The sequence below is a fragment of the Adiantum capillus-veneris genome, chromosome 16, assembly GCF_014529385.1.
Source record: "Adiantum capillus-veneris isolate H3 chromosome 16, ASM1452938v2, whole genome shotgun sequence".
NCBI classification, from domain to species: domain Eukaryota; kingdom Viridiplantae; phylum Streptophyta; class Polypodiopsida; order Polypodiales; family Pteridaceae; genus Adiantum; species Adiantum capillus-veneris.
In genome coordinates this window covers 20,179,206-20,194,160 of record NC_140946.1, presented here as the reverse complement: position 1 = coordinate 20,194,160, position 14,955 = coordinate 20,179,206, and the positions used below count along the sequence as shown (strand labels likewise).

Genomic DNA, 14,955 nt, shown 5'->3' with positions numbered 1-14,955 from the left:
TGTTTTCTCCTAGACATGCAAAGCATAGTGGTATTTTTCAGGCATCTCAATCTACGAGAGATAGAGTTTGACGTTCTCCATGGGAGATTAATGTAGCTTGCGTAGATGCTTTCTAGAATTTGATAATTGTGAATAGATGCAATAAATTTCCTCAAGGAAGGATTACAATGGATGTAGATATGGATCCAATGCTCACACAAAATTTGAAGAGATTGAAGTGAGAAGCAATTTGGAAGCCATTAATAGAGATGTTCATGAGGAGCCCATAATTTTCTAGAGAGAGGGAGACTACCCCAAAGCTGAGACACATTGCATATCTATCACCTAATTCTACCATGAAACCACTTCCTTGATGCATATCTTTGTGCTATTACTTTTTCATTAAATTGTATACTTCACAACATAGGCAGTTTTGATTTTGCATGTTTCTTATGTGGTGCTTTAGCTTGGAAGATAGAAGCAAAGTCCATTCACACATTTGTGGGAAAGAGTTTTTGCAACTCAGGAAATGTTTCTTTGTTGCCATAAAGTGAACCTCCTTTAAGATTAAGAGAATTAATGCACAAAAATAATACTAGAAGCAAATATTCTTGAAACATATCAAAGCATCCAATAGTGTGTTGGCATTTGTTTCTTTGGGAGCTCATATAGATGAATCTCTCTATCAAAGAAAAAGAGTATGTATCTTCAAAGTGCATGGGTCTATTTGTCATAAAATTGATCCATTGATGCTAGAAGAACTATCAAATTGAATTCCTTGCTTTGTTCAGTTGTATTTTTTTGACATTGAGAATGAGTTGCAAAATAGAATGCGTCATGATTCTAAACTCAAACAAGATGTTTTTAAGAGCTTTCAATCTATGATGCATCAAGTAAATTGGTATGTTTAAGCTGCTAAGCATTTTTCTACAATGGTTCAAACTTCCAATATTCTTGAGATTAGGATCGTCATTATTGAGAAACATACAAATGGTTGGTAGTACATTGCTCCAAAAAGTGTGGAAGTATTTGTCTCATGCAAAATAACTTCATTGATCATATAGGATGAATCTCCCATGATTCATAAACACCCTTTTGAAGCTCTTGATAAGACACAAAGAGATGTCATGCAAAAGAGTCTTACCATGCACCGAGCGAGTTTTTCTGAGCAAAGACAAACCCGAGCAAGTGCTTGTACGCAATTAGTAAATTTTATCATCAACAAAATATTTATTGCTTGTTATATATTGATGCACTACAACAAAAAGTTTTTTTAATGGATAGACTACCTCCTGAATTCCAAAAGATCAAAGTTTACTTTTAAAAAAAGTAACACAATATTTGAAAATATTATCTTCTGGCTTAATCTCTATTTATTTAACTATAATCGCCTCTGCTTCTACTCTTCTTTGGCTTGGATTTTTCTCGCTTGGGCTTCATATGTTTGAGTAAATTTTTTTGTAAAGAATACGGATTGGGATTGGCTAGGGTTGAGCGATCAAAGCTGGCACTTGCACGTACAATACCTCATACTATAGAAACAGAGTTGCACGATACAGTTGGGCATTGGACAGCCTGTACCAAAAATCACTTGGATGGACAAGAAGAGAGAGGTAGAGGTGATAGCAAGGCAACTTTACACAGCTTACCGACGAGAGAGAAAAGTGATGATGAGTGAGATGGCTGCAACAACACACACACACACACACACAGAAACCCTCACTCTCCTCTCTCTCTCTCTCTCTCTCTCTCTCTCTCTCTCTCTCTTTTAAAATGAGAAGGAAGCGTCAATGCAAATTTGCTAAAAAAAGTAGTACATGAGCGAGCTAGCATGATGGGGGGAGAGAGAGAGAGAGAGAGAGAGAGAGAGAGAGAGAGAGAGAGAGAGAGAGAGAGAGAGAGAGAGAGAGAGATGGCTTCTGGCAAGCGCATGGTCACAGTGTTTCTGGTGCTAATGGTGGCGATGTCCGGACTGAGTGGTGCCGCAGCATAGCCGCCTCCTCCGGCACTACATTGCACGTCCCTACTGAATCTGGTGCCGGCCTGCTAGGCTCTGAGTCTCTATGTGTGAAGCTTACCTTGCCCAACCTATCGCTCACCACCTGCCCTGGCCTCAACATCAAGATCGCCTGCATCATCTTCGGCAACAACGGAAGCTGCATCTGATCACCATCGCCTGCATCGACCTGCCTCATCATGCACTTCTCTTCATTTATGGTCATTTGTAGTTAGATTCTTGCATGTTGAAATCAACTTCTTGTTCTCTATGATACTAACTGCTTTCCCACATAGATGTTCTCTCTCTCTCTCTCTCTCTCTCTCTCTCTCTCTCTCTCTCTCTCTCTCTCTCTCTCTCTCTCTCTCTCTCTCTCTCTCTCTCTCTCTCTCTCTCTCTCTCTCTCGGAGTAAAAAGCAGCTCTGAAGACTCTTGCTCACCATAATAGCACAATATAAAACTTAGATACACCTCTTCAAAATTCCTCATTTGAGATATCAAAAGCACAACCTTAATCCTAGTAACAAGCTTGGATACACTCATATTAAAATGTCCCAAAAGTAAAAGAAATCGTAGCATTCAAAATTAGCTTGAGCTCAAAAATTTCACATGAGCATAAGCCAAGCCTGATTCAAATGACTCTTTGTGTCAAGAGACCCTAGTAATATACCTCAAAAGGGAACATCAATCTTCAAAAGAGAAGCCTGCTCAAAAAAGAAACTCAAGCCACAGTTCCCTTTAGAGCTCCTGCTTTTTTCTTTTCTTCGCTTAAACAATAGACAGCTTAATACCCTTGCCTCTTGGTAGTGTCACCCAAGGCTTTATTCCTTACCATTAGTAAACACATTGCCAAGCTGGGTGGCAAACTCTTGATCGGCAGTATCTTGTACGTGCAAAATTTCAAAACTTCCCTTATGCTTTTCACGGTGCTTGATAATCCCAATCCTGCCTCTATTGCGACCACAGTAACCATAACAATGTTGCCAATGTCAAACTTGATGAACTCTACAACCTTTCCAGACTCAATTTCAATTTTAATGGTGTCATTGGCCTTGATAAGGGGATCTAGATAGCCAATGGTGCACCTATCAAATGTAGTGATGTAGGGAATCCCCTTCTCATCGAAGCAAGCAGCTCAGACCTTGCATAGCTTGTACTTAGACTCTTCAAGGCTGATGGAGTGCAAAGTGAATCTTCCCTTGCTATCCTAAAGCAACCGGAGGTTCCCTCCGGTTTTTGCAATGGACACAACATCCATAAACCCAACACGGTAACACTTGTCTGTCCTTACTTTCCCATCAATAGAGATGAGTCGCTGTATCACAATGGCAACCACTTCACGATAGGTCAAGGCATACTTCATCCGATTCCTCAACAAGACAACCATCGGCAGACATTCCGTGGTCTTATGTGCTTGCTGCATGGGACATGGTGAGCCGACAATTGCTTGCACGGCTCAGAAGTGATGCTCAACAGAGAGGCGACATATCCATAGCTCAGCTAGAGTTGGCATCATGTCCAAGAGGTAGAGTTGGCCAAGGAGTGCATGCAGTAGCACTATTGTGCTTGGAAAACGAGAACCAATGGCAAAGATTGAGAGTCGGCCACTGTAGGAATATCTGGTTGATTCGACTCCCTCTCTCAGGTGAATACTATCAAGATGCGCCTGAGTGATATAAATTGAAGCTCCACTTGCGGGGACGCACCCCTAATGGGGTTTTCAAGCTAAGACTAGAAAGGGGCAAGGATCATGAGGGACTCAGGAGAATGGAAAGGCTGGCACCTTCCCAGGGTTCTGAAGAAAGAAGACTAGGACTAGGTTGGAAGGACGGTTGTCTGACTCCGAAAGGACATAGCAAACACGAAGAGCTCTATGAAGTCGTCCAGTGGAGCAGAGTAGCGCATCCACACGGTGTTTTGGAAGCTGAGAGAAAAGGCTATTGCTAACTCTCTCTCTCTCTCTCTCTCTCTCTCTCTCTCTCTCTCTCTCTCTCTCTCTCTCCTCTCTCTCTCTCTCTCTCTCTCTCTCTCTCTCTCTCTCTCTCTCTCTCTCTCTCTCTATCTATCTCTCTCTATCCTCTCTCTCTCTCTCTCTCTCTCTCTCTCTCTCTCTCTCTCTCCAGGCGCTGATGGCTAGAGAGAGGCAAAGAAGCCTGAGGGATTTTGAACACCTTCAAAGAGCATGAATGAAAAAAAAAACAGTCTGTAGCGGTCCGCACCAGCGCAAATGGCTAGAGACTTTTTTTTTTTCAACCCTGCACAGCAGCATGCATACCCTCGATCTCTACCTGAACCTAAAGTAGTAATAAGACCTGTCACGTATTGGTCCTATCAAGCTTCTCTCTGTGCAAGGGTGCCTGAATCAAGGGTTGGCAGCGTGCAGAGTCGACACAGCGTCTCCAGGCAGAACTGATATCATATAGGCTAGAGTCCTCTAGCCCCTACTGTGCCCCCCTCGGCCGCCCCCCACCCTCGCACACGGAAGTTGGAACACGAGGGGCCTGCCGCGTGCTCTCTCTCTCTCTCTCTCTCTCTCTCTCTCTCTCTCTCTCTCTCTCTCTCTCTCTCTCTCTCTCTCTCTCTCTCTCTCTCTCTCTCTCTCTCTCTCCTATGTGCGTTAGTACAGAGAGAGAGAGAGAGAGGGGGGATAACAAGAAGAAGGCGATAGAGAAGAAGCAATTGTAACAGTGATGCTGGGGAGTACCCGTCTGGTGCAGCATCTTGGACTGCAGGAGAGGCCGCAGCACACAACTCCGCTTGTGGCCGTCACCATGCCAATGCATGGCCATGCCATTCGATTGATGCGATTGTCCATGAGGCTCGCCTGCGCGGGCTTCATCGTCACTTTTATAGTGAAAACAAACCTATCTGTAGCTGTCCGCGCCGGCACAGATGGCTAGAGACAGATTTTTTTAAAAAAAACTTGGTGAGCCAAAGGTTATTTTTCCCCTATCTGTAGCCACAGGCAACCACGTGGCATGGGAAAAATATTTTTTTAAAATTAAAAAAAAACGAGCAAAGCTAAAGCTGTGCCATGAAAAAGCTTTGTAAAGCAGCACCATGCGCTGTCTGCAACACAGAAAAGCAGCATGAAACGCTCTAAATAAAACTCCGTGCAAAAAGCTACCAAGTGATCTTCTCCACGAGCAGTTCGCAGGTTCGCCAATAGCGATCATAGCAGCTTTGTGTGCAACAAGACCCAATGGCTAACTGAGTATGACTCAGCTCGTTTCCCCATGCCTAATTCTCAAGATTCACACCAATTCTTTTCCACGCGGTTTGCCTTTGCAGCAGTAAGCCAGTCAGAATCGGAAAGGAGTACCAAAGACCTTTCAAACCCTTGTTATATTTCGTAGATCATCAAGCTGGAGAGTACTTCGGATGCTTGCCGAAGTGATGAGCATTCTCAAAGATCATATATTTCGTGCGACCAACCAATTAAATGGCAGAGGTTTGTTCTAGTGCTACTAAAAGAGAAGATAATCAAATTTCAATCAATGATCAGTTGGCCTAATCCGCACCCGAACCACCGAAGCTCATTGCCTTTGCATGCCCGTTCAACACATTTTTCTGTTGCTGTTATCAGGGTGTTGGCGATGCAGACGGAAGAGACCGAAGAAATGGAAAGAATAAACATCGAAGTGGACATATGGGCAGAAAACCTTATGATGGTTATCCTCAAGTAATTAAGCCAGCAGCTTCAATGCTAGCTGCTTGCGCTTTTAATTAGCAAAGAGTGTGAGGGGATTAGCGGCAGACAACCTAACGTCGAGGGGAAGGCATTGGGGAATATTTCCACTAGTGCAAGTCATGGTCTGATGAGTTGTTTACTTTAGTCGCACTCCTCGTCCAACTCTGTTGATAGCCTATCTAAAAATTTGATGAGGCAAGCATTTCAGAACGATCTGCAAACAAACAGAAACATCTCTCATGACCAACTCAACACAGAATATGGTGTCCGTGGGAGTTGGTTAATGTGTAGCTCCAAGGAGATGTAGCAGCATTGCAGTGGAAGTCAAGTAGTCAATCATACAGGTGCCTACGTTGGCGACCAGGATCAAAAGAATAGTCAAAAGAGCAGAGGAGGAAGCTAGTTCTTTTTTCCACACAAAGAGCTTTGATGTTGGAGAAGCCGAAGAACAAGGACTACAGAGTAATGGCATTTCCAGAGACAGACACACCAATATGTCAGCACCTATTAGCCTCCAGCAGTAGTTCACTGTTGGCCATTCAACATCTGGGTGGGATAGCAGAAATTTTACAGACAATATGGCCAATATTGCGGCTTGTAAAGAGAGAGAGAGAGAGAGAGAGAGAGAGAGAGAGAGAGAGAGAGAGAGAGAGAAGGTAATATTGATTATAGGACATATAGCATAAAGTTACATTTGCATGTTTTGTGTATGGCAGGGAGGACATATATTCACAACACTGCACGTTCCAATTACACAAGCACGATCGAGTTGGACAACATTGCAAGGTCCATTATTTGCATCCAAATTTCTATGCGCATGCGTTTGCTTGGTGCAACACTTAAATGCTAAGGGGCAGGGCACTGCTTCCGTTTCTTATAATTTTTTGGAGAGACCATAGTGCCAGCTCTCGACCATACTTTTGTATGGCACCTCTGTATGATGTGCACAATATACTTTGTACTTTCAGTGTGACATTTCATTGCAAGACGATATGTAACTATTCACATTACTTTTGTTGTAACTTGACTCACATATCGGCCTGTTGATTGGACAATCAAAAAACAGGAGTAAAACATTGCAGGTGAGTAAAGTACCTCATTTATTGTTGTAGTTCATTCATGCTTTATCTGCTTGCTTGTTTTAGAATTTTCTGCATTACTTCCTTTACTGTGGTTTATTGGATCTCATTTTCAAAACTATACACTCAATGTCGACCAACATCTGCACATGAGTTACATACAAATTTTTGCATACGGTTGCTTGCCAAATGTATGTGATGTATTATAGTAGTGAATACACAAGTAGTGAATGCATGTGGTGTATCATAGTAGTGAATATACACTCCTTTTTCCCTCACTTCTGTGTTATTGTTGGGCGCTTTGTCATCGGAGTGTATATCGATTTCATGCAATGCCACCCTTCCCAAATTAGCCTTGCTCTTGTTCCTTCAGTGCTAGCTGTTAAAAGTCAATTTGCATGTCCTGTTATATTCTATAGATGTAATATAGCAAGGCCCACCAAGCAAGACTAGTTTTTTTTTAAGTGTTCAAAATTTAAACGTATAAGATTAAAAGGTTGCAACATCTAGAATTTAAACTTGGTCATCATTGTTTCAATATGCATCCAAGCTAGTGCAAATTAGAGAGAGAGAGAGAGAGAGAGAGAGAGAGAGAGAGTATGCCATTTTTCACATATCCTAGTTTACTACAATGTCGAATTTCTTTGATGAATCTAAAAACTTTCAAATTGTAATCTCAGGCTAGGTTTATACGAGCCGACGATAGAGAGAGGCACAAGTGTGTGCATCTTGCATGGCACGCACGGATCGAGCAAAAGAATCATAGGTTTTCTCCAGACCCACCGTTGCTTGGCCGACCACCTCCCTCCCTCCTTGGAAAAACTAGGTTACAAGGCACTTTTCAGTGCAAAACGCGGGCGGCACAAGTCGAACCATGATCTGTGTGTGCTCAACATGTTGCCACTGAAGTGTGGCTGCTGGGTGAGTATCATTCCCGCAATTACATTGTTGTTTTTTGCTTTTGGCTTGTGTGAACAGACAACCGATAGAGGTAGTCAAGAACCATTAGGCAAGTTCTGTTAAATTTTGCATTTTTGTTCAATTTTTGTGTCCCTCTGTTTTTTGGGCAAGTTTTGTTAAATTCTGCATTTCTTTTCAATTTCTGTGTCACTCTATTCTGGGTAAGTTCTGTAAAATATATGCATCTGCAAAGTTTTGTGTGTCCATTGTTTTCTGTATTCTAGATAGCATGAAATATTTGCATAGGACTTATGTAACACGCATAGGCCACAAAAACCACACTTTATCTTGTTGGCCAAAAAAAAAAAAAAAAAAAAATTCAAAAATAAAGAAAACATAAGTAAATAAAAAAAGAAGGGTAGTTTAAGGAAAAGCATAATGTAGTCCAATGAGGGAGTAAATCTATCAGGAGGTCTTGAAACTCTTGTAGACTTTCTAATAAGTGGTTGAGCTTGTTAACCCTCAACGACATCTTGTACTACAGGAGGATTCTAGCCTTGTTGTCTAAAATTAGGCACTTCAGTCCTATTGTGAACAACTCCATCTTCTTGGATGATAACTCTCATGACCTCCACTGTATGTACAGGATTCTTATGCATCTTCTCTTCATTGAAGTATGTACGTCATTGCTACGAACAATCTTCTTAGCTTATGGATCCCATAACCAAAATCTCATCTTGTCAGGCTTACCATAGCCAAGAAATATGTATTTCTTAAACTTAGGAACCAACTTGCTTCAGAACTCCTTTGAAACATGGCAATATGCTTCACAACCAAAGACCCTAAAATGTTTGTAAGAAGGTGGCTTTCCAAACCAAAGCTCTTCAGGTACCTTCTCATCCAAATCCTTGTTAGGATATCTATTTATAAGATGGACAACAGTTGCTTCCATCCAAAATCCATTAGGCAATGTTAACTCTACATTAGACAACATGCTACGTAACTTCTCTTAAATGGTATGGTTCATCCTCTTAGCAATACCATTTTGTGTGGACGGTTATATGGAGCAATCAACTCTCTTTTGATGCCTTTGGAATCACAAAATTTTGAAAGGCTTTAGTGACAGACTCACCACCATTGTCTGATGATCTTAAGCACTTGACTTTCTTGCCAGACTGATTCTCCACTAATGCCACAAAATTCTTAGATTTTGAAATAACTTCATCCTTTTTTGTGAGAGGATATAACTACACTTTCCTTGAGAAGTCATCGATGAATGTAACAAAGTACAATGAACCTTTCATACATACGTTAAGCATAGGTCCATATACATCACTATGTACTAACTCTAATGGCTCACTTTTTCAAGTGATGGCCTTTTGTGTGGTGATTGTGTTTTTTTACCATAAAGATAATGTTTACAAACTGAAAAATTTAAGAAATTGAATCTAGGAACAACACCAAAACAAGATAAATTTTCATTCTCTTTTGAGACAAATGTCCTAAACGGAAATGCCACAAAGAAACACTTAGTTGCTCGGTTATACATATTACATGGTTTTCAATATTGGATACATATAGCAAATACAAAGTTCTAAACTTTGAACCATGTAATACCACTAAAAAACCTTTGTTCATCTTTCACAAACTATCACCAAATGGGCAGTAATATCCTGTGGCATCCAATTGTCATGCACTAATCAAGATTTTAGTAAGCTTCAATACATATCTCACATTCTTGAGCATGAAAGAATAACCATTCTGAAATTTTAGTTGCACATTACCGACACCAACTGTGTCACAAGCAAAATCATTGCCAAGATGAATATGACCTTTATGGAATGCATCATATGTACGGAATCACTCGCTGTGAGAAGTCACATGAAAATATGCACTCGAGTAAAGAACCCAATCGTGTAAAGTATAGTCATCAGTGGCAACCAAAAATGTTGAATCCATGGTAGATGTGAGATAGATATCTCCATCAGAATCTTCAACAAAAACATTATTAATCTCTTAATCTTCATACTGCTTTCTTTAGTCTTGCTTTTTCTTTTTACCTTTCTCTTGTTTTCAGTTCAGATAGTCTTTCTTCATGTGACCCTCTTTGTGACAATGATAGCACTCAATTTCTTTTCAATCACGTGATTTGCTACGAGATTTTCCTCTCTAATTCTGCATTGCCTTTCCTGTGATCGACCACGAACAAGGAGAGTATTGCTAGTGCCACGAGAAGCATCAAGATTCTTTCTACTAATATCTTCAGTAAGCAAATTTTCCTCAATATCATCACATGTTAAAACATTAGGAGGTGTTGAGTTACTTATCGTTGTGCAAAAAGTATCCCAACTTTCTGACAACGTAACTAGCAAAAACATTGTTTTGATCGAATCGTCAAAATTAACTCCCTACGTAGAAAGCTGACTAAAAATTGTGTTGAACTCATTGAGATGGTTGCAGATGGATGTGCCCTCATCAATCTTCAATTCAACTAACTTTTTCAGCCAATAAACATGTGACATTAGACTTTGCTTCTCATATAAGTCACATAACTTTTTTCACAACTCATACCTAGCATTTTCCATGTTTACATTGAAGTACACATTCTTTGACAAACTCGGTATAATAGTAGATCTGGCAAGCTCATCCAACTCTTGCCAATCATAATTATCCATATCCTTATGCTTTATCTTCTTCATCTTTATCGATCAATTTTTTATATATATACTAATATATTATAAATCTATTCCTTCCAAAATGGGAAGTTAGTGCCATCTAACTTCTTAATGTTGAACAAAGAGTTCTCTGATGATAAAGCCATCACTCGACAAGGAACAAAAGTGATTGATCCGTTGAACTAAACAAGATAGAAAATCTAAAAATCGTTGATAGTCTTCCGTGCAAAACTGACTTTTGAATCAAGAATAATTGTGTATAATAACTTAAATGTTGATCAAAGTGACCGAACTGCAAGATAAAACCTCTAATAATTGTCACTGTCAATGTCTTCAACTCTAAAAGAGTGTCTCTAGCCAACTGAACACATACACATAAAAATAACAGCAATGTCAACAATAACGGATTTGTAGATGCACACTAATATTACACTAACTGCATAAACATACATTCTATGTCAATGCTAAAACTATGGGAAAGTTGAAGAATCGCTTCAAATCCTGTATCATCGAAAAGATCTCCATATTTGAGAATCCGTTAGCTCAACAAAACTTTACGATCTTCAACAATAGGCTTTGCATATTTTCGTCAATATATAAACCGCATAAGATCTTACATCAACCACGAAAACCCTTTTTCTATAAATCGCTACGATGGTCTGTCAGACTTAACAGACCCTCAAGATCTTACATCAAATATGAATGTAATAGAGATTGGAGAAAGAGTCTGTAAACAAAACTTGTACGTAGAAGAAGAAACAAAGTAGACCACCCTGCTGTCTAAAATAGATAACTTCCAAGCCGTGCGAAATTCGTACAAATTTTCTTTTGCGAAGTTTTACAATACGCAAAAATGGTTAGAAATCACGAGAATCGACCTGAAACATTGATTCTAACCAAGAGAAATCTTATCTGCAAAATCTACAACCTGTCCTACATGACCTATTCGCAATCTAAGTAATGTATCCAAAATCAATGAGAATTTTGAGAAAACTTCTTCTGCAAAGTTAAAGAGCACAAAAAACCAATCGGGAAAGAAATTGGCCTGAACAAAAATATTTTGACAGATCAAAACAAATCTGTAGAAACGTATTGAAGTTTTGCCTACTTCCCCGCCTGCTCCCATGTCAAGCTCCAATGGTGCTCTTCAATCCGCAAGCTCTGATACCACTTGAAGTGTGCAAGCAAGAGTGTGTGTGGATGCGCGTGCATAGTAATGGAGAAAAGAGAAGAAGAGAGGAGACAGGTTATAGTAAACTCCAAACACATTAGTATAAGATTATGAGTCCTTATTGTTTCTATATATCTCTCTCTCTCCCTCCCTGTACTTTTTTCCAATGCGATGTATCCCTCTAACAAAAAATTGTTGCAATTGACCTTATGAAGTTACCATTCAAACATTTGACTACTTACAACCTAACATTGTTATCAACAAAGTGTTGTTTAGCTACTGACATTTTCTTATAAATTATGGATGAAACATGGTCTGGCTTTATACAATGTATAATATATTGCTCCTTATGTCTTTGTGACTCGTCATCTCGTTAATAGTATTTCCTTATCTTTTCTTTTTTGTATTTTTCTCCGTAAGAGTTTTCGTGCCCTATATGTATTGAATTTTTTATTCTTCAAAACCATTAGGAGATTAATGTTAAAATGATCAAGTTAGCTATCACTAAAATATAAGAGTAGGCCATGTCATCATTTTACTCCACTATATTGAAACAAGCCAACGAAAGGATTCAAAATAGCTAAAAATGCAAGAAAATGTTGGCCTTTTATCGCTTTTGTTAACTAGGTAACAACTACCTAGTTAATTTAAAAGCGAAATACAACTACCTCACTTAAACACACACAAAAAGGGTTTAATGCAATGACTCGTACCATGCAGCTAAAGCCCAAAGAACCTGAAATGTTTGTCTATATTAAAACAACTGGAAAGGCACAAAATACACTACTAAATTTGTGTAGGAAAAACCTACACAAATAATACACCCATCCCAGATTAAGTTTTTCTTTGGGAACCTTTGAGAGGCTGGCTTCCTCACCTTTGTAGATTTGAGGCTCGTCTAATTTGACAGAGCCAATCTCCCAGTTTCTCAGCATATACTCCATGTCTTCCTCATTTCCGTCCAATGTAGCCCGCAGGAACGCAACCATGAGGCGCCTCGAGAAGTTGCGCATCGGTGGTTTCGAGCTCCCTGAAGCACACATAATGGATGTCCAATACTCAGAGTCATCCAAGAAGTCTAGATGGCCGTAATCCAAAGCAGAAAAATGGTACATCGGGGGAGAGGATGAGCAATTGAAGTAGCTTTCATGGCTGCAACATACAGGTGCGCAAGGAGGCATTAATGCAAAGGGACCGTTGCGCATGCTCCCATACCCTGTCAAGGATGAGAACAGGAATTGACAATACACTATCTGTTGCATTGCATCCGGCCGCTCCAACCTTGTGGGCTACGAGGTCTAAGTTCGATCTCATATCATCGACAGGGTCGAGCATCACAAGTGTGGAGAAGCTTGGAAGCTCTATCGATGTTGCCTTCCCTAGTGCCATAGCAAACGCGATTTTGCCTCCCCGGCCATGGCCGGCCAGCACCAGCTTTGACACGTCGTGGAGAAGATCCACATTTGGCACCACTGCATTCAACACTACTGCCAAGCTTGCCAAGATCCAGGTCACCACTCGTGCTGTCTCCTCGATTTAGCGTCAAGGGTCTGCACCATAGCATGGGAACCAAAAGGATTGGTCTATGCATGAGATGGTTATATCTTGCTATGTGCATTAAATGACTTCAGAGAACTGATCTCCATGCCAATTATTAGACTAATGTATGTGGGTAACATTGCAGGTGCATTAATTCAATTACAGTATTGACTTGCCCTTGCAATTTGAATGAAATCAAATGAAAGAGAAGGTGTGTGCATATTGACCTGCGGTGCCACAACAATGTAGCCAGAGAAAGCCAGGTACTGAAAGAGTTGGGAGTAGAAGCATGTGGCAAGATTGAAACCGTGTTTGAAGAGAATGACAGGATACGTGCCACTTTGAATGGGAGTGACGATGATGGTGCCGACCTGGGGCTCATGGCCGGCAGGAGGATAGATGAGCTGCATATTGGTGCAGGGCATCGTCGCCATGGACATGGATATCTGGAAGAGAGCCTGAGCATACAATTTTTGGGACGTCGTTGGGGTGAGCTGCGCTGCAGAAAACTACGGTGGGCAGAAGGATTAACGTTCCTCAAGACAGTAGCACCCGTTTTCTGGATGGAAAAATCGCCATCGCCATTTCAAGATGCTATCATGCAAGCATGGATGAATTATAGAGCGATCTCTCTCTCTCTCTCTCTCTCTCTCTCTCTCTCTCTCTCTCTGTGGCGACAAATTTACCGCCCCTCTCATCATCAAGGATTAAGAGTGGTGGAGTGACTAGGTACGCCAATGATACCATATTCTTTCCCTTCGTTCGATGATACGTAAGAGCACCTTCAAAGTTCAAGGGGTGTATTTAGAGGGCCCAGCACACATGGAGAACATGGTAAAATGTTATAGAATTCTGTGGCAACAAGAGATTGCGATATGGACTTGGTCCACCTCGGGAAGCTCGGTGAGAACATGCTTGGGAGTTCGTCATGGGTCAACCGATGTCAAAAGATGGCTTTTGGTATGCAAAGCTCAAGTTTGGAAAAGATGCAAATAACTCAATATGGAAGTACATCATGCTTAGGTTGGATAATAATCATATTACTTAATTAACTTGGCATGAACAATACTTTTGCAAGAGAGAGAGTTAGAGAACTTGACAACAGTTGAGGACCGGATTTATGTGGAGTCGTCCCCCTCTAATAGGCTTTTGTATTATAAATTCTCCCATCAAGAGAGACTTTGTACAATACAATCTCTGTGTTCCTTGTGACCTAAGTGATGCAATGAAGATGGAAAACCTTATGCGTCACGAGCATAACATAATCTTTGCAAAAAGCATTAACCATCCCCGGCCTCAGTCCCAACGCCTTAAACACCTTCAAAGGTGGAGAGAGCTAGCGGAGAATGAGGGTAGAGTAGAGGAAGAAGAAGCATTCATAGTCGGAGATATAAATAGTTTCTCACTTATCATCACTGATCTTCTTGCTTAGCATACATAAGCATAGTAATGAAGATGGAGAAGATGGCAAGCTTAAGCATTGGAGCACGGCTCTTGGTTGGATTTGCATTCTATAGCCAAGAGTGTTGGTGTAGGCTCTCAACTTTCTTAACAAGCTTGGAGAAGGAGATGGAGATCTTGCACTTTGCACTTCACACAATGAGAGTGTGTGTGGGGGGGGGAGGGGGGCAGGAGAGTATACCCCCCAAGCTAGCCCCCTCCTTGCTTTGGTCGGCCCCCTCTTCTAGCTCAAGGTGGAAGCTCCGATTGGACCCCTGCAAGCCTGGCCAATCACATGCAGAGTGCATATCAAGCAAGCATGCTAGCCTTGGGACAAGTGTCCCCCTTTTCCCTTTAACAGAGAGGACTTGATAAATGCAATATACATGCTATTTTCCCTGTAGGTGAAGTAGATTCTCCTTTCAGGGAACTTGATGTTGGCAACCCTGCGGTTGAACCATGGTGCCCCTAGGATAACATCCTCA

The 14,955-nt window shown here is 40.9% G+C and overlaps 1 protein-coding gene and 1 pseudogene across 1 annotated transcript; both read right to left on the bottom strand.

Annotated features, from left to right (window-relative positions):
* Nucleotides 1-1,913: 1,913 nt before the first annotated feature.
* On the bottom strand, nucleotides 1,914-3,362 carry LOC147438677 (uncharacterized). The gene is made up of 3 exons (XM_086484175.1): nucleotides 3,267-3,362; nucleotides 2,808-3,089; nucleotides 1,914-2,165 (listed from the first exon to the last, which is right to left on the bottom strand). Exons 1-3 carry the CDS (start codon nucleotides 3,360-3,362, stop codon nucleotides 1,914-1,916), a joined length of 630 nt encoding a protein of 209 aa, XP_086340301.1.
* Nucleotides 3,363-4,996: 1,634 nt separating this feature from the next.
* On the bottom strand, nucleotides 4,997-13,630 carry LOC147438676 (chlorophyllase-2-like; annotated as a pseudogene).
* Between the last annotated feature and the right edge of the window lie 1,325 nt (nucleotides 13,631-14,955).

Coding starts and splice junctions, on each gene's coding strand:
- LOC147438677 (XM_086484175.1), bottom strand. CDS start 3,362: ATGGTTGTCTTGTTGAGGAATCGGATGAAGTATGCCTTGACCTATCGT. Junction 3,090..3,266: donor TCATCTCTATTGATGGGAAA/GTAAGGACAGAC, acceptor TTCGATGAGAAG/GGGATTCCCTACATCACTAC. Junction 2,166..2,807: donor TGGCAATGTGTTTACTAATG/GTAAGGAATAAA, acceptor ATGATGAGGCAG/GTCGATGCAGGCGATGGTGA.